At 43.2% G+C, this 25,823-nt stretch overlaps 1 protein-coding gene across 1 annotated transcript in view; it reads left to right on the forward strand.

The window, feature by feature from the left end:
• Positions 1-25,823, forward strand: part of LOC144762658 (uncharacterized) — a 1,356,333-nt gene that overhangs the window by 612,560 nt on the left and 717,950 nt on the right. Inside the window, exon 20 of the mRNA XM_078647891.1 lies at positions 15,802-15,855. Coding sequence (XP_078504017.1) covers positions 15,802-15,855 — 54 coding nt within the window. The remainder of the gene's footprint in view (positions 1-15,801; positions 15,856-25,823) is intronic.

Here is a 25,823-nt window from a genome sequence, read left to right on the forward strand (position 1 = left end):
AATTTCTTCTGCCTGGTTACTAATCTGGCCTAGTTCAGGAATATTCTGTTTTTGGCTTTCGATTGTCTCTGTTTCTGTTTCTGTTTCTGTTTCCTGAACCCGTTCTTCTAACCCTATCTGATCCTGTTCAAGCACTTCGATCTCTTGATTTTCTTCTGCTCGAACTATCACTCTATGTCTAAGCTGTCCCTTATCCTCATCAGGAGTTAGTGGAGGTGTATCGAACACCTGTTCTGTCCCTGTCTGACCTTCTCCTTCCTCAGTTTTGATGTGAATCTCAGGCGGCTGAGGTTCTTCGCCTGTGCCTTGCTTTTCCTGACTAGTCCACTCTCTACCTTCACTAAGTCGCTCTCTTGTTCTCATAGGATCTTCAGTCAGATCAATCATCGGTATCCATTCTTCTGGCCATATGCTTGGCAGCTCGTCATCAGCTACTCCTGGCTCAGCTTCCTGGACCTCTTCAGCAGGCTGGATTCTTGGCAGTTCGTAGTCAACTACTCCTGGGCCAACGTCTGCTGTTCCTGCAGCCTGACTGGTGCTGGGCTGCTCGTTGTCAGCTACTTCTGGTCTGGCTCCTGCAGAGTCCTCTGCTGGTTGCCCTTCTTCTGCAAATTCTTTGTCTGGTAATACCTTCTGGGTGTGGCCAGCGTGGATCCACTGGGGAACACCTGCGACCTTCACTGCAGTGGTTGTTACCAGGATTACTTGGCGTTTCTTTCCCCACCTTGGTGCCAGACAGTTTGATCGAGTGTGCTTCTTTATTTTGACCCAGTCTCCTGGAACCAAGCTGTGGAGAGGAGTCGTTGGATTGAGGATGCCGTCGTCTCCAATCTGGCGAGAGATAGAACGCACTTGGTCACCCAATCTTCTGCAGTATTCAAGCACCAAATCATCAGTAATACTCAACAGTTTGCTTCCTGGCACCCATGCTTGTCTCATCACTCTTCCCATAATGATTTCATGGGGACTTAGGCCTGTCTTGCGGTCAGGAACACTTCTCAGTCCCATCAGGACCAGGGGCAGGGCCTTCACCCAGGTCATGCCAGTAGCATCTGTCAGCTTTGCTAGTCTGTTTTTGATAGTTCCATTTACTTGTTCCACTATTCCAGAAGCCTCTGGGTGGTATGCACAATGAAGTTTCTGCCTTATTCCAAAGGCCTTACAGAGTTCAGCCAGTATTTCATTCTGGAAATGTCCACCCTTATCTGATTCAATAATGAATGGCACCCCGAATCTAGGTATCAGTTCTTTTAGTAAACACTTCGCTACTGTCAGTGCGTCACTTTGGGGAGTAGGGTAAGCTTCTACCCATTTTGAAAATACGCAAACAATGACAAGGACATATCGCTTCCCTTCACAACGGGGCATGGTGATGAAATCAATCTGTATCCTTACAAAGGGACCCCCTGATCTCCCAATTTTGCTCAGTTCAACCATTGTCCTCTTGCCTGGGTTCATCTGTTGACATGACAGGCACTTCTGGCAGAGGGACTCTGCTACTTTCCTGAACTTCTTACTATACCAAGTCTGTTGAAATACCAGAATCATGGCATCCCTACCAATGTGTGATCCTTCATGTATTAATCTTGCCATTGTGCCAAGCAAGTGTCGGGGTAATACAGGCATACCAGTTGGGCCCAAGATGACACCATCCACACGTCTCGGTCTACACCCATCCTCCTTCCATTTCTCTCTTTCTTGCCAAGGAGCCGACTCCTGCCACTCTCTCACTTCATCCCAAGTAGGCACTTCCTCAAACACCTGAAGTTGGCAGCTGGTTCCTGGCCCCCCTCGTTTTGGATTTACGATATACCGATCTCTGGCGCACCATTGGGCCACTCGGTCAGCATAATCGTTTCCCAGTGATACTTTGTCCATGCTCTTCTTATGAGCACCGCATTTTACCACTGCCAGTTCCTTGGGTAACTGGATGGCCTCTAAAAGGTCATGCACAACCTTTGCATTCCGAATGGGAGTACCTGAGGAAGTCAGGAATTCCCTCTGTAGCCACAATTGGCCAAAGTCATGCACAACTCCATAACAGTACTGACTGTCAGTATACACTGTTATGCGTATGTTTTTCCCAATTTTGCAAGCTTTTATCATAGCAATCAATTCGGCTACTTGTGCAGACTTGATGTTATATAGGTAACCTGCTTCTTCAATTTTTGTTAAAGAGACTACTGCATAAGCAGCACTCAGGCCTCCTAGTTCATGTCTTAGACAGGAACCATCTACAAACAGCTCTTTATCATGCTCAGGCAATGGCGTTTCTTTTATGTCTGGGCGTGGTTTTGTGCTGAACTCTGTCAGATCAATGCAATCATGTTCATCATCATCCCCACCTTCCATTTCCAGGGAGTCGGGGAGTAAAGTGGCAGGGTTCAGAATACCGCACCTGACAATGCTTACATTTGCTGCACCCACAAGAATCCTCTCGTATTTAGTCAGCCGACTAGGGGTGAGATACTGCGTTTTAGTTCTGGTCAATAGAATTACCACTCCATGTGAAACATACACAGTCACAGGATGTCCCATGACTATGGACTCACTTTGTTCCAAACTTGCACAGGTAGCAGCTACTGCTTTCAGACAGCCTGGCAACCCAGCAGCTACTGGGTCCAAGGTGGCAGAGAAATAGGCCACAGGCCTTCTGGTCGTGCCATGTTCTTGAGTCAGGACTGACAATGTGCAATTATCGCGAGTGTCACAGAATAGGGCAAACTCTTTGGAATAATCTGGCATTCCCAGCGCAGGGGCTGTACACAGACAGTTTTTCAGTCTTGTGAAAGCCATTAGGCTTTCATCGTCCCATTCTACAATGTCTGGCATTCCTCTCGTGGTCATTTTTATCAAAGGCCTGGCTAAGACTGCAAATCCCAGAATCCACTGCCTGCAGTATCCTAGTACTCCCAGGAACATTCTGACGTCTTTTTGAGTACGGGGCAACTGCATCTTTTGAATTATTCTCACTCTTTCTGATGTGACTTTTCTGACACCCTTTTCTATCTGGTGTCCTAGATATTTCACTGATTTTGCACAGAACTGTAGTTTGTCAGGGGCCACTTTATGCCCTTTCTCACACAGATGATTTAGGAGGGCAATGGTGTCAACTACACAGTCCCTATGACTTTTAGACGCCAGTAAAAGGTCGTCTATGTACTGCACTAAGACAGAGTTCCCAGGTAAGGTCAAAGTCTCTAGACATTTCTTCAAGATCTGATTAAAGATAGAGGGGCTCTCTGTATACCCCTGAGGGACCCTGTTCCAGCAATACACGTGACCTTCGAAGGCAAATGAGAAAATAAATTTGCTGTCGGGGTGCAGGGGTATCGAAAAGAATGCATGACACAAATCAATCACAGTGAACCACTCAGCATCCCAAGGAATCTGGTACAGAATCACTGCAGGGTTCGGGACAATAGGGCAGCAAGGAACTACAATTTTGTTTACCTTTCTCAGGTCTTGCACTACCCTATACTTGCCACTAGGCTTCTTGATGCCCATAATCGGTGAGTTGCATGGGCTGCTCATCACTTCCTGTATGATGTCTCCTTCTAATAATTTTTGTATTTCCAGAGTGACACCTGCTCTCACTTCAGCATTCATTCGGTAGGGCTTAGTGTTAGGATATACTGCATTGTCCTTGATGGCTATCTGTATGGGGTCCACATCTTTCATTAATCCCACATCTTTTCCAGTGAAATCCCACACCTCTGGCTTTACCGCTTCCTGGAGTTCTTGGGGCAAATCCTGCAGGGTCAATCTTTTAATTTCTGAGTCAGGTCTAAGTAACAATAATTTATAAATGCCATCTTCATCCGGGGTCTGTATTTCAACACCTTTTGGTGTGCAAAAGATGGTACAGTTCATTTTGCACAGCAAATCACGACCCAGTAGATTCACTGGACTGGTGTCACAGACAACAAACCTATGCATTTGTTTAAAATTTCCAATTGAAATCTCCATTGGTTCGGTAACAGGAGTACTAATCAATTGATTAGATACACCCACTACTTGGATATTTTCTCCCGAGAGGGGTAGGTTTGGAACGTCCACTGTTCTTACAGTAGAACGGGTAGCGCCAGTGTCCAACAGAAAGGTGACATCATTTCCGTCAACCTTTCCTTCAATATATGGTCCAGACTGGTCTACCGGCAAGGAAGCGCCAAGTACGCACTCCTCGTCCTCCCCTCTCAGGCCCCGTCAGTCCTGATCATTACAAAGGAAGGTATCATTTAGCAGATACTGCGAAGTTGCTGTATTTCTGTTCTCACCGCTTTCCCAAACTTCTATCTCCTCACCCTCTGCTTGCCTTCCCCTGTATACCTGCTTGGGTGCTCGAGGCACCTGAACTGTTTTTACCTGGGGTTGAGTCTTTCTTGGTCTTTCTTTCTGCGTCTGTGGAGTTAAATCAGGAGTTTTTGCATTATCATCTATTAATTGAGGACACTCGTTTCGCCAGTGTCCAATTTCGCAGCACTGATGGCAGGGAAATTTCTTCATAGCCTCTTCCCTGCTAAATTTTGGCCGGGGCTTTCCTCCACCCCCTCCCCCAGGACTTTTGTTCTCAGCATTTTTAACCATGTTACTCAATTGTTTTTCCTGCTGTTCTGCGAGCTTCACCTGAGCCCACATCACTTTTTCCTTAAGGGCCTTTTTCTTTTCTGCCATCTCGTCCTCGCAGTACTTAGCGTACCGCAGGACCTCATCCATTTTCTTTGTATGCCAGCAGATTTTATTATCTTTTATCCACTGACAAATTTCAGGTCTTAAACCATTTACAAACCTGTAAATAAAATGCGTCATGTCCTTCAAATCGATGTTATCAATACCACTGTATGTTTTAAATACCTGCAATAACCTCTCATAGAAGGAGTGCACTGTCTCGTCCCTTTCCTGTGTTGTTCTATCTATTTTTGTCCAATCAGTTTCCTTTGCGGGCACCTTTTCTTTCAAATGCTGAATCACCTGCTCATATTTTCGCATGACATCCTTTGATGGCTCCCCTGTTTCCTTATTTCTTGGGTACTCCTCACTGGGCCAGTCTATGGCTATTTTACACTGGGTCCATAAATCCACCGGAACCACAATGTCGAAAAACCCATCCAGGTCTTTCCACAGACATTTCTGTACCTTCACGAACCTTTCCACCTGCCTGTACCAGTCTACTGGTTTCTCTCGCAATTTTGGAAAATCGTTCGTAAAGGACACAATATCCTGTCTAGACCAGGGGACATGCACATATTTCCCTCCAGGTACTTCGCGCATGGGGCATAACTGTTCAGGTTTCTCCACCTCCCTTAAAGCAAATTCAGGAGTCACTTGTCGGGAGCGAGCCTCTTCCCTCTTTTTCGCCCACCTGCTTCTCCATCTTTCCACATCTCCCCATTTCTGCAGTACTCCCAATAATTCTTTAATCTGCAGCTTTTTTCCTGCCACATTCAAGTGCTCTATATCTTTGTCTGAGAAGTCTGCTCTGTACGGTTTCTGTAAGGGCTTGGATTTTGAGATATCTACCCCCATACTAACTGCTGTTTCGGTCAGTTTTTCGTGGAGCACTCTGGTGTTCCTTGTAAAGCTTTTACATATAAACGACAATTCTTCTTCAGAGTAGGTATTCAATCGATCCAACCCCACATTTCCTGCCATTAATTCTTCTATTTCTACCCTCAGCTTGTAGAGGTCTAAAGGTTTCGTTTGCGGAGTCTGTTTCTCTAATTCACGACTCCAACTCTCAATTTCATCTGGAGTTACCAGAGAGACATTCCTAGTGCCTGTTGCGGATTCTAATTTAATCTCTTTCGCATTAAAAGGGTTATGCCTCTGCTGCATTCCCTTTCCGGTCGGTTTGTTTGGCAAGTCCAAGAACGCAACTTCAGACTCGCACTCACTGGACTGATCATCTATGATTATCGGTTCCTGTCTCGGGGGTGCCATGACTGGGGTCATAACTGGAGTAATCGGATTTCCCTGACCATTTCCGTATAACGGGACCACTGGTCCAATAGTTACTGGAATAGTCAATGCCTCAGGGCTGGTATTTAACTGGGAGATTTTCTGAATTATTTCTGTCCTTTGTCTAGCTAGAGCCTCTTGCTCCTTTTCCACTAGTATCCTTCTTAAAGTCGTGTCATGTAATATCTGTGGGGTCAAAGGAGGAGTAAAACTCGGGGCAGTAGGATGCGTTTCACTTGGTCCCCCACCATAATTTGGTTTCGGAAACAAAGTTCCAGTGTTAAAGGACCTGCGCTCTTCCCCATATGGAGGTTGAATAAAAGGCAGCCCTGAATTCGATGGTTTCTCTTCGCTTTCATACAAGGGTCTGGGAAACAAAACTTTCGTACGTGAATATTTTTCTTCCTGGCTTGCGGGCACTTTGGGATATATATCCCTTGTTTCCGCAGGTTCGGGTTTCTCAGAATAGGGCAATACTTGACCACCCCCTCCCAGTCCTAGGAATCTGTCTTCTTCCTTGAGGAAGTGGCGTCGGGGAGCATCTCCTACACTGGAAGGTCGGGTTCTCTCGTTATAAGGTGGCGGACTTCTGGTACAGATGTCATCTATCAGTTCATCATCTGACTCCCCCGGGGCCCCCCAATGCTTACACTTTTCGGTACTTTTCTCACCCGCTGCAGGGTTATGACATGCCGGCATCATGGGAAACAAACCCTCAACAATCATGCTCTGCCTCCACTGTTTCATCCTTTTATCCCTGGACTCCTGTTTCAGCCTGGGGTACCACTTGGTCAAACCCTTGTCCATTCGGGGTCTTTCTCTTTCAAAAGCCTCAATTTCCCATTCCTCTAATGCCTCATACTGCGTTAGTCTCGGTCTGGGATGCAATTCGTTCATCCGAGTCCTTAAATTAAATAGGATCCTACCATTGAAAGTCCCATCTAATGGAAATGCCAATACTCCATCATCTTTTGTGTACTTCACCCAATTCTCCAACCACACACAGGTATTGTACCCTCGGTCAAACATCATAAATGAGGCAGGAGTATTAGGTGGTGGGACAAGAACACCTTCCCTAGATTTAATCGGTTTGTCCGTTTTGAAATAATTTTTCACCTTACTTATAAGGGACAATTTTCTCTTGGTTCCGTACATAATATCGTATCTATTAGTCTTCCACTGATCCCTTTCAAACCCTAGGTGCCTTGGATCAGGTCGAGTTCCTGTAGTCTGTGAGTGCCACATACGACTTCTACGCTAAACTTTGTTTACAAACTACCTCCAATCAGAACGCGCTTCAGAAATCCGTGCGACCAATGGGTGCGCGACTCTGAATAATCTCCGCCAATGGGTGCGCGGCCCCTTCGTGAGACAGTTCCCACGCTCTGGCTCTCACCCCTCCTTTACAATACCAGCTCCGCTACCCGCCCGCTGCTTCTACCAATCCCAGCGCGGCACAGAGTGACGTCAGAGGCGCTTCGCGACTGACTCCCTCCCTTCACAAGGTAACGGAAACTTTCTTTCTTTTAAAGTGCTCAGTGCTTGGTTATTTTACAACAAATACACATTCGCCACAGTGCTCAAGTGTCTAGATAGAGAAAGAATTATTTTACTGCAAGTAAACTACTTCCATTTACTTTTCACTCGCTGCGAGTAGATCTCTTCCGCCTACCCTTCACTTTAGCATCGGTGAACCTGTTATTCCCCTCAACTCATCCACTTCTTTCCGGGATATATTCCGAGTTTAAGGTTTCCCAGCGGACCCCTTTGCTTTCACGCTAGCTCCGAGGAACCTGCTACTCTTCCGATGTGACCCTTACCAGGTTACGCCACTATGGGAATTTTGCCAATGAACCCCGTTACTGTCATTTATTCACACATGTATTCAGAAAACCCTAGTTAGTGCTTCCCGGTTATCTTAACCTGCACCTAACTTTCCTCGAGCCTGTGACCTCAGGACAATGGATTCTATTCACCACTTGCCCTTTCAATTCCCCGGGGAGTTCGGACAACAAGAAACTAAACGGTTGACAAACGCATGGATTAGTACATATAACAATATAAGAACAAGAATAATAACAATACAGCAATTCATGAATTGTTTTTACAAGATATTATTCGTGCGTATTCACAAGAGATTGATCAGGTCTCTTAGAACAGCCGCTCTTTTAGCAGCATTAATGTACTAGCAGCTTCCAACTCAACTAGTCTAACTAATCCTGCCTAACCTTTAGCTAGTCCCTAACCATACCTCTGCTTACCAGAAAAACTGATAGAGCGCGCGAGGCCACCCGACCAATAGTTTCGCCGTTTCCGGCTTCCGGGTCCATATACTTTCAAATCACCATACACATTGACCAGGTGACTTCACGAGCTCTACCAATTTGTGTGTGTTCCCTACTATTTGTTTTTCAGCGTACCCGACTTACCATCCACTAACACGGGTACCTAATGACCACAATGAATCAGGGAGCTAGCTGAAAAAGAAAGGCAGCAAAATACAAACCCAACCAATAACATTCAAATACTGTTTAAATGACCACGGACAACTGGAAGTTTTAAAATGTTTATCTAAAGTTCGTTTTCTTCATGCATCAAGTATACAAGAATGAGACAATCAACGACCAAGATAATGTAAATTATGTAGCTATATAAAAATAATGATAGGGTAATCATTGAAATACTGATATAAAATGCAAGAGAAAAATACTATGCAATTCAGTAATATCTAAGCATGGGCAGACTATGTATGGGTAACTATAGGAGGGCCTATAATGAGTAACACGCTTCACTTAAAGTAAAGGGGCCTTTGAACAGTCTAGGTAATGAAGTTCTAGACCATATCAGGAAATTACAAACTGCAATGCAAAATATAATCTCTAACAAGTGAGAAGACATAGGAACAAACTTATGAAAATATGTAATTGACTTTCAATAGTTGCGGAAAGGCATGGAAAATATAACATATGCAATGGTGAACTTTATTAAAGCAAAAGTTAGAAATTCAGAAGGTGCAAGATTTTAAGAGTTTCAGAGCAATATTTACCTAGAATGGTGTGGAAACCAAACCCTGGCCACGGGTTAGTTAAGGACAGGAAACCCTCAAGGAAGGATACCCTTCAAAGGACAGCAGGTGCAGAATGGACACCCCGGATAGGACAGGATACCCTCGGATTAGGAATCAGGACAAGACCTCAGGACAGGACAGCAAACCCTCAGGATAGGACCGCTCAGGACAGGACCGGAACCCACAGTTTGGAAGCAACGCCTGCGCTCCACCCGCTCTGCAGTTATCGATCAAGACCCCGATTGGGTCAGCGAACTCCCAGCAAAGTGCTTCGCCAGCACTTTAAGGTTCAGTAGAACCTTAGTCTATGGTCAAATTCGGACAGAGTGCTCCGCAGCGCTCTGTATCTTCAGTCACCTATTGAGTACGATGGGTCAGTGACAGGTCAGCTAAACCAGACAAGTCGGACGGCTCCCTAGGTGAACCCAGGGTAGATATACAGTTTGGGGACAGTGTACCACCCCCCAATATTGCAAAGTGTCAGAATCCCTCAATTTCGATTGGTCCTAAGGTAGGATTTGGGTAACACACCAATCACAATACAAGATTTTAAGCCTTCATTAGCATACTTGGGTACCGCCTAGCAGGTTTGGGGTTCCCAGGAGAAACTGTGCAGAAACACAATGACAATTTAACATTGTATCATATGAGGAGCAACATTCGCCGTTCTCGCAGGGCAGAGGTGACTTTCTCAGGAGCATCTCGCCCATCACTGCCAACTGGCTATGTTCCATCAGCCAAGGTTGTCAGGTCCCCGAAAAGTCGCATCTGCGCAGAAGGGACCTCCAAGATGGCTTTCAGTACAGACAGACCCCCATTCCCCGCGGTACATGAAAAGTAAGCGAAAACAAATTAATACATAATAATGTCATCATGAAAACACATCACAAGGTTTGTACTTTCTACTTATCATCATAAAATATTCTTATGCGGTTTAAATGTTAGCTACATTGATACGGGTACAAGAGCAGTGGCACGAGCAGTACCACATGATAAGCACAGCTATGAATTACGCATGCGCATAAATTTCCCTCCACTTCTGCAGACGCGTCAGGACACGTGAGAGTGGCTGACGCATGCGCAGTAACTAAAATACAAGCGGCGGCCATGTTAAAGTACACGGGGTAAGTGTATTAGAAATACACGTAGGCAAGCTTCATAAATTTTGCCTAAACAAAAATAAACGTTAGTAGAACATACTTATGTTACCTTATTACACATAAACGAGGTTCTTGACTTCGGCAAGCCGCAAAATATGCGAAGCTTTGCTTCATCAGTAGTATGGTCACAACATCCTTTACCCAGTCCTCACTGTTTCCCAATCACACCCATCCCACTCACACTATTTCCCTTCTTTGTCACTTTGAGCGCAGAAACATGTTGTAATGTGATAAATGTTCAAGAAAGGTCACTAATGAAAAACGGAGACTCGTGCTCTTTAATACGTGTATGAACCAATGATATAATTGGCTTGTCTTACCTTTCCACTTTTAAACATTTCCTATGTGAATGAAAATGAACACTGAATATGTTTGAATAAACACTTTTTGTACTGCTCAGAAAAAGTTTTGAATAATCCGTATAATGTGAAGACATATATGAGATAACCTGTGTGATAATCATTAAACCCTGACCAATATTTAAGTACCTACATAATTTTTCTCAGCAAAATGCCTGTAATAGACTTACACATCATGGGTGATAGACTGGCGTAGGTGGTCCCCTCCCTTGGTCACCATGACCAAAACGGGTTCGTACCCTCAAGAAGCACCTCCTTAAACCTTCAGCGCTTCTTTAGGATTGCCACCTAATCGCAAACCCAATGGCTGAGAGCAGGTTACCTCATATTAGACCTGGAGAAGGCATTCAACTCCCTGGAGTGGGTATTCCTATTTTCCGCACTAGACAAATATCATTTGTGGGAGTCTTTTCTCAACATGGTGAAGCTACTGTATAGTGCCCCTACTGCGAGGGTTAAAACAGGCCCCTACATATCCGGCCTCATGGAAGTGTGCAGAGGGACTAGGCAGGGATGCCCTCTTTGTCCATTGCTCGACTTACTGGCGATTGAGCCACTAGCGGAAGCAATACGCATGGAGATACCGGACGACACTCACGCAATATCTTTGTAAGCGGATGATCTTCTGCTATACATAAGAGATATCCACTGCATCCCACAGAGATTATCAACCATATTGGGAAACTTTGTTTCTATATCAGGACTACGAGTAAATGTCACTAAATCCTGTCTATATCCCTACAGTGAACAATGCGGTGACCCAGAGTATGCGCTTGACGGAACACATGTCCGTTGATGTGCATACATATTCCGCTACCCGGGTATCCACATGTACAGAAGCACAAAAGACTTGGAAGATGAGAACCTGGGCAGAGCACTGACCGCAGTCCTCTCCCAGGTGGCATTTTGGGACAAGCTCCACTATCAGTGACATGGAATGTGGCCATAGTAAAGATGGTAATACTGCCCAGATTTTTATATTATTTCACAAATCTGCCAAGCTACATCCCTTCATCCTTCTTCCAGCCCCTTTAAAGATAAGTAGAAGATTTCATATGGGGAAAGTCTAGACACAGGTTGGCGATCAGCAAACTCTACATATTGGTGGACCAGGGTGGCCTGACAGTACCACACTAGGAATGGTACTACTTAGCAGCCCAAATACAATGGGTTGCCAGATGGTATGCTGACCGCCACAGTGGAGACACAGCAACCACAAACCCCCCCTACAGATTGTGAAGCTTGTGTTAATATTCCACCCATGTTCAAAAGCAAAGCCACCAGACTCACTACTGCTGAATGTGGCCTACAAGAGCTTCCGTAGAGCACTGTACATCACCCGCAAAACCACACCATACGCTACAGCCCTACCTCTGGAGGGAACACCCAGAGGTCAAACAGTAACCACAGCAGCCGAACTCAGAAGCCGGAATTCAAGACATGGGGAATCTATATCGAGAGGACACACTAGTCACATATACAATGCTAATGGAGGAAGACGAATTACCTTCCAGCCAATTTTTACTGCATCGCTCCCTACTAGTGTCGATAACAGCTAAACAGGGAGTCGTGACTACCGAACCAGAGACACACCTCACCATACAATACCTACACATTAAGGATTAAGGTGGGCACCTTGTCACATGGCTTTCGGCATCCCTCAAGCATCACTCGGCAGCAAACCTATCGGCCCTCTGCTTGAACTGGGAGTCAGACATAGGACACCATATCACACAGACACAGAATAGGCCTCGGTATTGGCGAGCTCAACTCAGGTTCCAAGGAATGTGCGCCTGCGACGAATACAATTCTATATAACCCATAGAGCGTACCTCACACTAGCGGAGATCAATCAATACTTTAGATGCCCAGACACCAAATGCCCCAGATGTATGCATTTAGATGTGGACTTGCTACTCATGCTATGGGAGTGCCCCATATTAACAGAATATTGGTCGGCACTAGCTGAAGCGCTGGCGCACTGCACAGGTCGCACACTCCCATTTGAATGGTACGTATATCTTCTGCATTTATATCTTCGAAGCCGCAACAATAAAACTACATCTTCATTTTAAGATCTGGGGTTGGCAGTTGCAAAAAGGCTAATCACAAAAAGATGGAAGGACCCTGACCCGCCACTCATAATTATGTGGAGACGTTCGATGCTAAACTGGGCCAAAGCAGAAAGCACTGCACTCAGATGCGAGGACACGCTTCGGATCTACAAGATTCCCCTTGCTGCAAGTTGAGACGTAGTCCTAACTGCACTGACCCACACACAAGGGAATTCCAGGCCCTCTCAGACTCCTGTAGATGATACACCTCAAGAGCGCATACCATAGAGGAGAAGTGGAAAAGACTGAGGTAAATAATTCCAACCCACAGAATAAGTGCAACCATGAACATGCCCTATGCTAAGCTAGCAGCCAGTGCCAGGGCACAAATTACAGGCATTATCACCAAGATAGTTGCTCTGAGGGTACCTAAGCGCCAGCCTCACAGTTGCATCTCTACCCTGTTAATTATTAGTTTGCCACAGTTTCATTAACATCCCTCCTCTGCAGTTACTGAGCACATCATGACAAACGCAGGCACAGCGTAAGACGTATTAGGAACATCATCACTGACACCACAGACATATACCCAAGACAATGTGGCTGATGACAGGCAGGATATAAAAGATATAAAAGATGTCATATAAGTGGTATAATTTGCTATGAAACTTTAAAGGATTCATTGGACCCAGAAAGATGTAAATGACACGAATATCAGAAATGTCGCAACTTACCGAACCAATGTGTGCCTGGTATGTGTTTATTATGAAGAAAAAATGTAATAAAAACAGTTGTTAAAAAAAGGTAAATGAAAGTGAAACAGTACTCAAAACAATCTGTTTAAGGATAAGTTCAAGGTCATCAGGGAAGGACACTCTGCAGAACAGAGCTGGCTCTAGCAGGGGGCCCCCTGAATGGCTGGGGCCCTGGTCCAGAGCTCACTTTGCCCATGCCTTAAAACGTCTCTGTCTTGAACAGTGGGAAAACAGTCAAACTGAACAATTACATGAGAGGGATGAACAAACACAGAGATTAACCACACTGAATCAATCACACCAAGCTATGCTAGTCAAGATCAATGATATTGATAACAGGTCCGATGCAATATCATGCAACTGAGAGGGATTAAAAAAGACATTGTTAATAAATATCTGGAGACCTATGTACAAGAAGTATTTTTGCAGTTGTTATAGAAGGCGGTCGACACACCAGTCCAGTTAGACTGCATGCATCTACTCTGGATTCCACCAGGAGAAGAATTTCCCACCACGGGCCAAATGTACGACCAAGAAAATTGCGCATGGCAAATTGCGATTCTTTTGCGCGTGGCAATTTGCGAGGTGCAATTTTCCGATGTACAACAATGTATTTCACACTGTTCGCGATTCCCAATGGTGTCGCAAATTGCCAGGCTCATTAATATTAATGAGCCTCCCAAAATTTGCGAGCCCATTGGGAATGCCAACCCTCTCAGGGATGGTGGACTGCTGGGCTCAGCAGACCACCATGTCTGGGACTGCTTTTTAATAAAGCAGCTTTTTTTCTTTTTTTTAAATGCAGCCCGTCTTTGATGAAAGGAAAATGGGATGCATTTAAAAAAGAAAAATGAAACCTTTCAGTTACATTCTTTTAGTGGCAGGCAGTGGTCTCTGGGACCACTGCCTGCTCCTAAAAAATATTTTCCAACATACTCACAAAGGGGAAGGGGTCCCCTGGGAACCCCTTCCCGTTTGCGAGTGGTACCACCTACTTGGAGTAGGAAGTAAACTGTGAGTGTTTTGCAACCGCAAATGCGGTTGCAAAACAGTAGTACATAGCATGTTGACTCGCTATTAGGAAGGGATGCCCCTTCCTAATAGCGAGAGTCGCAAATGCTATTTTGCGAGTCAGGGACTCGCAAAATAGCATTTGTACATGCTATTACCCTTTCTTGCAGCTGCAAACGGGAGGTTCTCCCGTTTGCAGCCGGAAAAAAGGGTTGTACATCTTGACCCTGAGGGAGAGGTGTAGCGCCGCGGTCAGGGCGACTGACGCTGGAATCTGGGGATCACGGTTCGATCCCTGGCGCCAGCGGCAGATTAGCCCAGCAGCATGTTACTCAAGGCAATATCTTACTTAATCTTCCCGAAGGCCCCCAGCGCCTTGAGACTCTTACGGGTAATTGTTCGCGCTTTACGAATGTTGATTATTATTATTATTATTAACCTAGCCGATTTCTTTCAAGTCAGACCCTTAAGGACGTTCTGATCCTGGTCCCACTGGGCCTAGATTTCCAGATCCTTTATATTCCCTGGTTATGCTAATCTAGGGTCTCAAGGTGTTGCTAGCCTAATTCCTGTATGGTTGTGGTGATCAAGAATTAAACAATTCGATTCTGGCCCCTTGGTCCTCCTTCACCTGATTTAAAAGTTTAGAAGTTTGATTTCCGCATATCATATCTGAATATTAAAATAACACAAATGTTTTTATTCAAAATTGATTTTCCCGTTGACTTCATCTGTAAACATTTTAGCTTACTCGATGCATTTTCCTTTGTGCAAACAAGGTGGCCACTGCCCTACCATTACTTATCGTCTCTTTTTTCTTCACAGCTGGCTAAATATATACCTGCTTCACACTATTTATCCAGTCAAATGTTACATCATCTCTACTGTTTTGCCTTTGGCTGGCTTACCAGCAATGATTATGTACTATTTTGCTGGCCACTGTGTAAATAGCAGATATTTGGTAGGCAGCCGGGTAAATAGCCACTTCCATTTTTTTTATTATGAGCTGAGCACGAACTGTGCACACTTCCATTTTGCTTTTAAGCACAACATGCCAAACATAGGGTATTTTTGTGCAAAAGCAATGAAAAACATGTTTCTGCAAGATAACACCTACTTTTTAAGAATATACAAACACCGATAAAATGAATGTACCTGAAATGGTGGCTCAAAATACACTAGTCTGGGTTATCAGTACGCCTAATAATTAAGAAAGTAATGTGGCGAACACGTATTACTGTGGTATTATTGTTTTTAAAGCGGAGGTGGCTCGTGGTGGATTGTCATTGATCATTATTGGTAACTACAGAGTTTGCAATTGCTCTATTGTGTGCAATACCAAAGAGAAACTTGCAATCGGTATTTTTCCATATGGCAACAGTTATCGTATTTGTTCTTCTATATGAAAATGCTTAGTATATTGTACTTTGTTAACAGAGCCTGCTAAAAGAAAGGAAGTAAAGAAATATCCGGCTCCCTTGAAGGATAAAGGTAACATCACCATTTTAGTTTGGAAACAATTTAATTAGGTTTGCTGAACAATGGTTCTAGCACCCTTCTAGACCAAAATACTGTATTGTATGCATACTGCAAGAAGCTTTGAACCAGTCTTAGTAAGCCATTTGCTTCTTTGACTCAGTAATCTTCAGCCATTGGCTTAAGACATTGTCTTTCACATCTTGGATCATTGCACAGCAGTATGTTAATATCATATAATATTTATTGCCTAGCTCGGTGTATCTTTCTGTCTGCTTTTTAAATGCATCAAGTGCTATTATACATTTGAAAATTGCACTCTGTCATCCTACTTTTATTTATTTATTTCATCCATACATTGCATCCTCAATTCAATATTTGTTTCAATTATTTTGCATTGCAGTAGGCTTGCTTTTGTCAGCGCTTGAGTGTAAAACTGACCCAAACATGGCTGTCTGATTGGATTCCTTTCGTGTAGTTTGGGAGGCTGCTCCAACAGATGAAATCACAGGAGGCTTCAGGGTCAGGCTTCGGGTTCTTTCCGTGAGCTCTTTCAAGGACATTCATCATTTCAATATGGCTGCTGCATTTTATTGAAGCGTATATCATAGGGGTCCATTAATGTTTGTGGGGTGTACTGGCAAGGAGGAGGCCAGTTTTCTTTCACCTCACTTACCAGCCTTCAATCACTTACTGTTCGCTGCAGGGTGAACAGAGGCGGGTGGGAATATTGCTTGCATCTCAGCAAAAACTCCCACCTGACCCTTGCTGAAGCTATAGTTTTGCAGTGGTGCTTCCTGCCCCTGCACCCACCCCTGCCTGGTCTTCTCTCTCTCCTGTTTCGCTTCCCTCTCTCGCTCCCAGGACACTCCATCTCGGGTGGCGCTCCCAGAGTTTGCTGTCATCTCCTGCCCTTTTCTCTCTTTGCTTCTTTTTCTTATTGCTGCATGGGTACTACATTTTAAGCCTTGCAGGCTTCTCTCCATCATCATTGGGGGGGGGAGGGGCAGGGTTTGGGGGGTTTGCGAAATGCCAAAATATAGCAAATTAAGTTAGATTACGCATAATTACATGGAATGGTAATCCAGTTTTTGGTGCAATAGTTTAGCGTGGAATGTGTCCTTACATCCAGTTTTGATACGAAGAAGCATTTAAAAAAAAAAAAAACTGTTCAAATAAGTCAAGTGCAGAAAATAGCAGCTGCTCACGTTCTGGTTGTTCACGTGCTCTTCTGTCATTATTTTGCTGCGAACAGCCGCATAATAACTCGATGTGGCGTAATTGCATATTTTTGGGGATTTTGCATAAAAAGCATAGCTCAAAATTCCTGAAATTGTGTAAATTACTCCGATGTAATTTCAATGCCACTTGGGCCTAATCAATACTATAGAAAAGTAAAACATCTTGGCTTTCCAAGTACTCATTTATTTTAGATTTTTGGTTGTGCCTACTGACAAGAAATTGCTCGGCCTTTTTCGATGAACAATTCATTCTATTGTTCGATATTTCAACCTGACTGTTTAGAAGTGACACTGTGTACAAGGTTTGGAGCTGTTAATAAAATACATAGAAACACACAAACATGCTGCTAACATCATTGAAGCCGCATCAGGTCTTGTGGCATCATTAAAAGGTTCGTGCTAAAAAAAATTGAAGCTGACAATTTTTGTGCTGTAAGTACAATATGTAGCGGGAATGTTGCTGTCACTTCTCTACCACCACATGCGCCAGCACCAACCATGGCAACTGTTGAAAAATGGAAGCCCTGATTGGTCCAGTGCATGTCCGTTGGAGAACACCCGCTAAGGCAATCAAGCTTCTTTGAATATCGCCCAATGCAGACCACCAAACAGGTGGATTGTCTCAGAAGGTATCATTTCCTACTGGTGTTGGATCCATGTTCTCAATTGAAATTTCGGAAATTAAGATGTCTAACTTCAAGGTGAGTTTGCACTGAGTTTCTTCTACACCAGGAAAACGGTGTCCTTAAATTTAAAGTTCCACCATTAGGTTAGAGAGGGGATTATAATTCGGTATTCCACCACTCGTGAATGTCTTGAATGGTGGAGCACAGGATCCCTAAAGGCAACGGTTTCAGGCTAAAAAGTTATCTGTGTCATAGGTTAACAATGGGGTACCAAATGTATTTTATTTTAATTTCTTTATTATTATTTTTTCCATTTAATCAATCATAGCTTTAGTTTGGGAGCAGATAGAAAAATGATTCTTCCACTAATTTCAATTGTTATGTAGAATCCTCTTTAATGGCAAAGTCAGATTTTAATTTAAAATTCAGAAAATGCCATTTTTGGAAAGTTGCAATTTTTCTGCCTAAACCAAATGTGCCTTTATGCCAAGACAAGGGGAAGAACTGACCAGAAACAGTTTTGGGGCTAGGCCATGTAATTCCCCGGCACCTTCAGAACCACGCATTAGAACACTCCCGGACCTGTGGAAGATTCAGGAGAAGCACTGTCCTGCTATTTGAAGAAGGAAGTCTAGTCCTGCTTGGCTTGAACCCAGGCGCTCCAGAAGTGACTCTAAGGGTCAGTTGACTGACCTGTTTGAGTCATAGGAACACAACAAGCTTCTAGAGGCTTCCCTTCAACTGCCCAACTGACTAGCACCAACTGGGCCTGCAACAGGACCTGCCTGAGCCCTGCTCATGGCCTCTGCTGCAGTCCTGATCCCAAGAGGTGCCCCCCCAGGTCATGGACCCTGGGTTGGCTTCAGAGTACTACTGAACTGAACAACAAAGCAGATACTTCACATCAAACAATGACAGTCCCTCACGCCCGCAAACACTAATCTCCAGCAACGACTTCCCTTTGTGTCAGCCACTACAGTCCACATCAACAATGACAGCCCATGTCGACTTCCAATGGAAAGCTACAGTGATGACCGGCTCTTCATGCTACAACAGCGACGATCCACGACGCCCTTCCTGCTTCTTGCGCTGATAACAGTCACCTTATTGCCCCCACCAAAGCAAAACCTCACCTGCAGCCCATCGCAAGTGCTTGGACTTTAGAATGTTAACTCTTCAGTGGGATAAACCTGGTCCCTATATCCGACCTGTGCCGTATTGGGTCCCCTAAACTTGTGACTTTACTCTGGTCCAACTCGACCAGATAACCGGGAGTGGCGCTATTTTCACCCAAACGTTCATAGTTTCTGTTCTACTGATTCGATTTTTGTAGTTTTGCTGTCTTTTTATTTATTGACAATAACTCTATTTTTCTAAATTGGATTGTGGTTTTTCTTGTGTCATATTCTCTCATTTTAACGGTTTGCACATTGTACCTAAATTAAGCCTGGCTGCTTTTGTGCGAAGGACCAGAGGGTTAGGCATAGGTTTATTTAGTGACTTTTATGGTTCACGCTGACAATGTACTTAATATTGGAGTGGGGCTTTCATGCCTCACAACTAATAACCAAATTTCTTATTACAAGAATCAGAAAACTTTCTCTACAGATTTATACTCAAATAGTTTCTACGCTGGTAGATTACAAAGTAATGTTGGCAAGCATAAAAGTACAGTGAGTTTGCACATTTCTTAAACATGTTTTTAAAAACATGCCAAACCATGAGGACATTTCTGTTTTTGGTAAAATCTGTGGAAAATATTTTTGGGCAGATTTACAAGAAAAGTGATGGAGCACAGAGTTAGCCTTCTTGGCTTAACGCCGCGCTCTGCCACTTTTGAAATGCAGGGCTGCACCGTATTTACAACAATACAGTGTAGCCCTGTGTTTCCCCCTTTGTAGGTGCTAATTACAGCTGCCTAGCGCCAATGCAGGAACCCTTGCACCATAGTGCAAGGGTGCTTGCGTTGGGGGAATGAATGTTTATGTGTAGGGAGGTGCCCCTTCCTGAACATAAATAATCTTAAATGGCGATTTGTAACTTCTATGTGTGCTGCTTTGTGCAGCACACATAGAAGTTACAACACATCCGGGCCTATTCACAGAACTAATCTGAGACAAAATCCTAAACTTACCACTTTTGGTATTCACAGAAGACATTAAGTAGTAGTAAAGTTAGGATTTTGTCTTAAATTAGGATTTTGTCTTAAATTAGGAATATGTTGTAAATTAAACGTAAATTATACGTAAGTTTGTCTTAAGTTTTGGTCTTTAGACAAAATCCTAACTTCAGACAAAATCCTAATTTAAGACAAAATCCTAACTTTACTACAACTAAGTGCCACCGGGGAATACCACAATTAGTACCTTTAGGATTGTGTCTCAGATTAGTTATGTGAATTGGCTGCACAATTTTTTAAATTATTGTTTATGTGAAGGAAGGCACACCTTCCTCCACATAAATAATCATGCATGGTGTTTTGCTGTGTTTATGTGTGCTGCAGAATACAGCACATAGAAACTGCAAAAAAGAGGAGAAAGAAAGCATTTCTCCTCATTGAGCCACGTTAAGACCAAGTTTTTTTTTGTCTTAATTTTGGTGCTGCCTATATTTACACCACGCTTGTAAGTATGGAACAGCATCAAAATCAATAGATGTTGCAGCTGAATGCCCGCGCAACACCCATTGCCCACCCATTTCACCCTAAGTATATCATGAAAGGGTGACTTATTTACAAGGCAGTGTTAAGCCATGTTAAGTGGTTAAGGGCCGGATGTAGGTCGGTCGGTAACGGCCGAAAATCGGTATTTTCGACCGTTACCGACCGGTATTTACGAAATGGTATGTAGGGCCACATATTTTACAGATTCGGTAAATTTACCGATCGGTAAATTTACCGAATCTGTAAAATACCGAATCGGTATTTTTACCTATTCGATAAATTTGATATGTAGGTGGGACTCTTCTGAGTCCCACAACCCTTACCGAATCTGTATTTTACCATCAAATATATTTGATGGTAAAATACCGATTCCGGTGTGCATGCACACCTGTGCCATATGACAGACAGACCTGCCCTTAGGGCAGGTATGCCTGCCACATGGCACCCGAGCCTCTTTTGGGGGTGCCAGGGGGTGTCAAAGTGACACCCCCTGCACCCTTGTGGAATTCGGTATTTACCGATTCGGTAAATACCGAATCGGTAATGCCCATTTATTCCTATGGGCTGCAAAGCCCATAGGAATGAATGGGCATTACCGATCGGTATTTACCGAATCGGTAAATACAGATTTTTACCGATTCGGTAAAAGGAACATCTGGATGTTCCTACATGTCCCCCATTCTTATTTACCGATTCTTAATTACCGAATCGGTAAAATTCGGTAATTAAGAATCGGTAACTGAGTCCTACCTACATCTGGCCCTAAGTGGCTTAACACTGCCTTGTAAATAAGACAAAGCCTGTATCACCACAGGAACATCGGAAACAGTGACTTTCATGAGGCGATAGGTGCTTTTAAATATATCCCTTTGTGTTTTTTGATCACAAGGTATTAATAAGGTATGAATTTCTAGGAGGTATTTCTCTGATGCTTTCCAAAACGTTAGAAACACTATGGGCAATGTGCACTAACACATTTTCTTGTTGCAAACCCTGCCATTTGGTAGATTACAATGGTTGAGACAAGTAAATGTGCTTTTTGAATGAACTAAACCTACTCAGAGATTTGATGTTACTGAATCACTAAATGGGTCTAGGAAATCTTTAGGAATCACTAATTGGAAGGGTTGTGTTTAAGGTGTCCCCACCAGATATTTATTCTTTATGGTATGGATTAATCTTTTGTGACTGAAATGCGGGTGCAAAACATAAATATTTTACTGACATCTCAAAGGTGGTGGTAACCTGTTTGCAAACAGGAAAGGGTCTGCAGGTGACCCCTTACCCTTTCCGAATGGTCCCAAAAACGTTTTTTAGAAGTAGGCAGTGGTTTATAGTTTTAGAAACTTTTCCTGTAAGGAAAATGTTCTGCATTACCAAAAATGCTTTATTTGAAAGCAATACCTGGTGGCACCATCCTTATGATTGCAACAAATTGTAATTGGCCGCAATTTGCAACCAACCTCACTAATATTTATGAGATAAGTCCAATTGAGTCCTAATGCAATTCAATATTTTGTGAATAAACCAATTAGTACATAGGTTGGTCCACAAAATAGCACTGGATTCGCTAAAAGTCAGTGTGAAAATTGCAACCACTTTTAATGAATCTAATGTGCCAACATCTGACCCCACGTTCCTAAAGTATTTGGTAATCTTAGTAATAGTCAATTTCTCTTGCCTGGAAGGAATATATTAACATTCTCCATGCCAAAGCATTTTTTAGGGAGAGTGGTACTAATCTTGCATTGCTAACCTCAAATGACAGCAATGGTTACATATTATTATTTTTGTGAGAAAGTGAATTATTAATTGGGTTGGATAGTAGGCCTAGTTAATGGTTTCAGTAACTTAAACCTTATGTGACGAAGTAGATGATTAGTTGGAGTGAAAGGTAGTCCACCACAAATAATAATGTTACTATTCTTGTTAGGTCAAGTAACTGTTTCAATAAGCTGAGCTCAAACCATGATAACTGTGGCACAGAGCAGACAGGCCAAACTTAAGAAAATGTGAAAGCATTTAGAAGTAACAAAGCAATTTGAAATGTGAATACACAGCACAATTAAAATCTAACTCCACAATGTCGCAAATCTCATGCAACAAACATCTAACAAAGGGAACCAGTGGGATGATTTTTCTAAAATTATGAATGAAAATAGCTCTAAAAAGCATTAAGCATCAACAACTGTCATCTGGTTATGCTTTACCAGGGCCTAGGTGCAATTTAAGACTAACTGTAATCGAGAACAGGTTAGCTACAAAAACTAGGGTTGTCTCGGTCGCAAGTTTTACATTCTGACTTAGTCTCTGAAGAAGAAGTCAAAACTTCTCAGCAGGGGAAAGCAGCAGGTCCTGGCCAAGAATGCATCCACGAGGCCAGATAGCTGTCAGTTGAGGCCCTGGTCCCAGTGAAGTTGTTGGCTTTTAGCTGGAAAGCTCAGAGTGGGAGAAATTAAAAATGCACACCTAACTAAGGTGCCTTTGTATGGTGAAGATCTGCACGCTTGAACTCAGTCTCTTTTTCAGCTCAGATTCCTCCAGAGGGACAAGGCTGCAAGCTTTAGGTGATTAGGGCTCCTTTAGGCTATACAGCCTCTCCATGGCATACTGCTAAAGTGGATTTGGTGGAGTGGAAATTCTTGGAGCAGGATCAACCTGACTCTTTGGCTCACCAGCAACGCACCTTCGTTAGATTGGCTTGGCAGGTTTGTGCTGGTCCTCCAGAAATCTTTGCAGCTGTAGCATCTTCCCCAGCCTGGGTACCCACCAATGACTCTGCCACACATGGAGCTTAGTATTACACATCTTTATTTGTTGGCGTGCAACAGCAGACTCAACATTCTAAATCAGCCCTCACTGCATTCTGCTCTAACACTAATATCACAGCTCTACTGAGTCTACGATAAGCCAAAAGGGTTCCATCATTGCTAACTCCCAGGACACTAAATGTCCTCCATCTATATATATTTATATATAAATGTGTGTGTATATAGATTGACTGAAAAAAACATAGGTTTCAGGGATGTATAGTTAGAAATTAGGATTTAAAAAACCTTTGACATTTACTGAAACAACCATAGCTTTCATGAACATTATAGTTAGAAAGTATCATTTAAAAAGCCATAGAAATTCATAGAAAAAACACAGGTTTCAGGGATGTTATAGTTAGTTGGACATTTCAATCGTACTAAACCAGAGAAATTCGGACGTTATAGTTAGTTGAACTAACTATAGCTTGTGCCCCCGCAATGCACTTCTGATAACGTCACATTTTACATCATTTCTGACATGGTCAGTGACATCACTGATGACGTTACTGATAACATTTCATATGACATCACTGATGACATCATCCAGTGACTGTGTGTTTCTGTAAAGTTTAAATATGTTTTATATATATAAATGCCAAGGTGCATTGAGGAATGAGTGGGTGTATAAGTGACTGAAAGGATGATTTAGTATGTGAGTGGCTCACTGTGTAAGTGAGTGATTAAACGTCGCATACTGAAAGCATGGGTTAGTGACTAAACAGTGTGAAAGTCTGTTAGATTGTGTGTAAGCTCCTGCATGGGTTGGTGAGTAGCTACATGATTGTCTATATGGGTTATTAATTGGCTGTCTGAATATCTGTATGGGTGCCAGAGTGTCTGTGTGGGTGGAAGGGGAGTGTGTGACTCTCTGCATAGATGTGTGAGTGGGTGATATACAAGATGTATGGGCTCAAGACTGCATGTGTCAAGGACTGTATGGGTGGGTGAGTGTGTATATGGGTGTGTTGGTGAGTGAATAGATGTCTCAGTGGGACATGTGTGAGTAATAACAGATGTGAAAGGCAGTATATGTGAGTGTTGGAGTATATAAATGACAATATGTGAGAAAGATTGATTGTGAGAGTTACTGTATGGATGAGTGTGCATTTCTATCAGTGATTGTATAAGAGAGTAAGTATGTGTTGGTATCGGTATGAATAAGGGAGGTGGTATGTGTATAAGTGTATAGGTGAGTAAATGGGAGGGTGAGTGATTCTTTGCATGACTGACTAGGTGTGTGTGTAACTCTATGGATAAGTGGTAGAGTGTGAGTGTCTTTATAGGTGTTTGAGTGCATATGATAGTGCTGTATTGATGAGTAACTGCATGTATGACTGACTATGGGTGAATGAGTGAATGTGTGTGCAGACCTAGGAATCAGTGAGAGGGTATGTAGTAACTCGTATTGGTGTGTCTATGGTTTCGAAAATGGTAGTCTGTATTTTAGAGTGTGGGTATCAAAGGTTATATTAGGGTATGAGGAGGTGCATCAGATTATCACGTGGAAGATGTCATCAGTGATGTCATCAGGGATGTCATTTGAGATGTCATCAGTGATATCATCAGTGATGTCACTGACCATGTAATGCATGATATAATATGTGACGTCATGAGCAGTGCATTGCGGGGTGTGAGTTATAGTTAGCTCAACTAACTATAATGGCTGAATATCTCTGGTTTTGTACGAGTGAAATGTCTAACTAACTATAACGTCCCTGAGACCTGTGGTTTTTTCAGTGAATTTCAAAAGATGTTGTAAATGATAATTACTTACTATAACGTCCCTGAAACCTATGTTTTTTTCAGCGAATTTCAAAGGTTTTTTAAATGCTAATTTTTAACTATAACGTCCCTGAAACCTATGTTTTATTTAGTAAGTTTTCCCAAACATTTGAAATACTAATTTCTAATTATGCCTACAGAGGTAGGACATGTGCAGAAAGAGGAAGAAAGGCACGGAAATAAGCAAGAGAAATGCAGAAAGAGGCAACAGAATTCTAGAAAGACGAAGAAAAGTGTATAAAGAAGCAAGAAATATGCAGAAAGAACCAATAGAGGTGCAGAAAGAGGCCTTGTTGCAAAGTCTTTCTGTGCCCCCAACTTTTTGATGACTGGTACTGCTGGTAATGACTGACTAACCAGGGCCGGAGCAGTACTATGCTGAAAGGCACTTAGAATACAGTGAAAACACCTACATACACTAGGGTACACTATGGGTTGGGGTACACCTGTGATTAGCATGACCTCCCCTGTAGGGCCCTTGTACATAATAGCGCAGGGGGATTACAACTACCTCTAACCCAGCGGTGCCGAAAGAGGCAAGAGAGGTGCAGAAAGAAGCAAGTGAAGTGCAGAAAGAGGCAAGAGAGGTGCAGAAAGTGGCAAGAGGGGTACAGAAGGAGGCAGGAGGGGTGCAGAAAGAAGGAAGAGAAGTGCACAAAGAGGCAAGAGATTGCTGAAAGAAGCAACAGAGCTGTAGAAAGAAACAAGAGAAGTATAGAAGGAGGCAAGTGAGGTACAGAAAGAATCTAGAGCAGCGCAGAAAGAACCAACAGAGGTGTAAAAAGTGGCAAGAGGGGTACAGAAAGAGGCAAGAGAAGTGCATAAAGAAGCAGCAGATGTACAAAAAGAGGCAAGAGTG

This window comes from Lissotriton helveticus, chromosome 6 (assembly GCF_964261635.1).
Source record: "Lissotriton helveticus chromosome 6, aLisHel1.1, whole genome shotgun sequence".
NCBI lineage: Eukaryota > Metazoa > Chordata > Amphibia > Caudata > Salamandridae > Lissotriton > Lissotriton helveticus.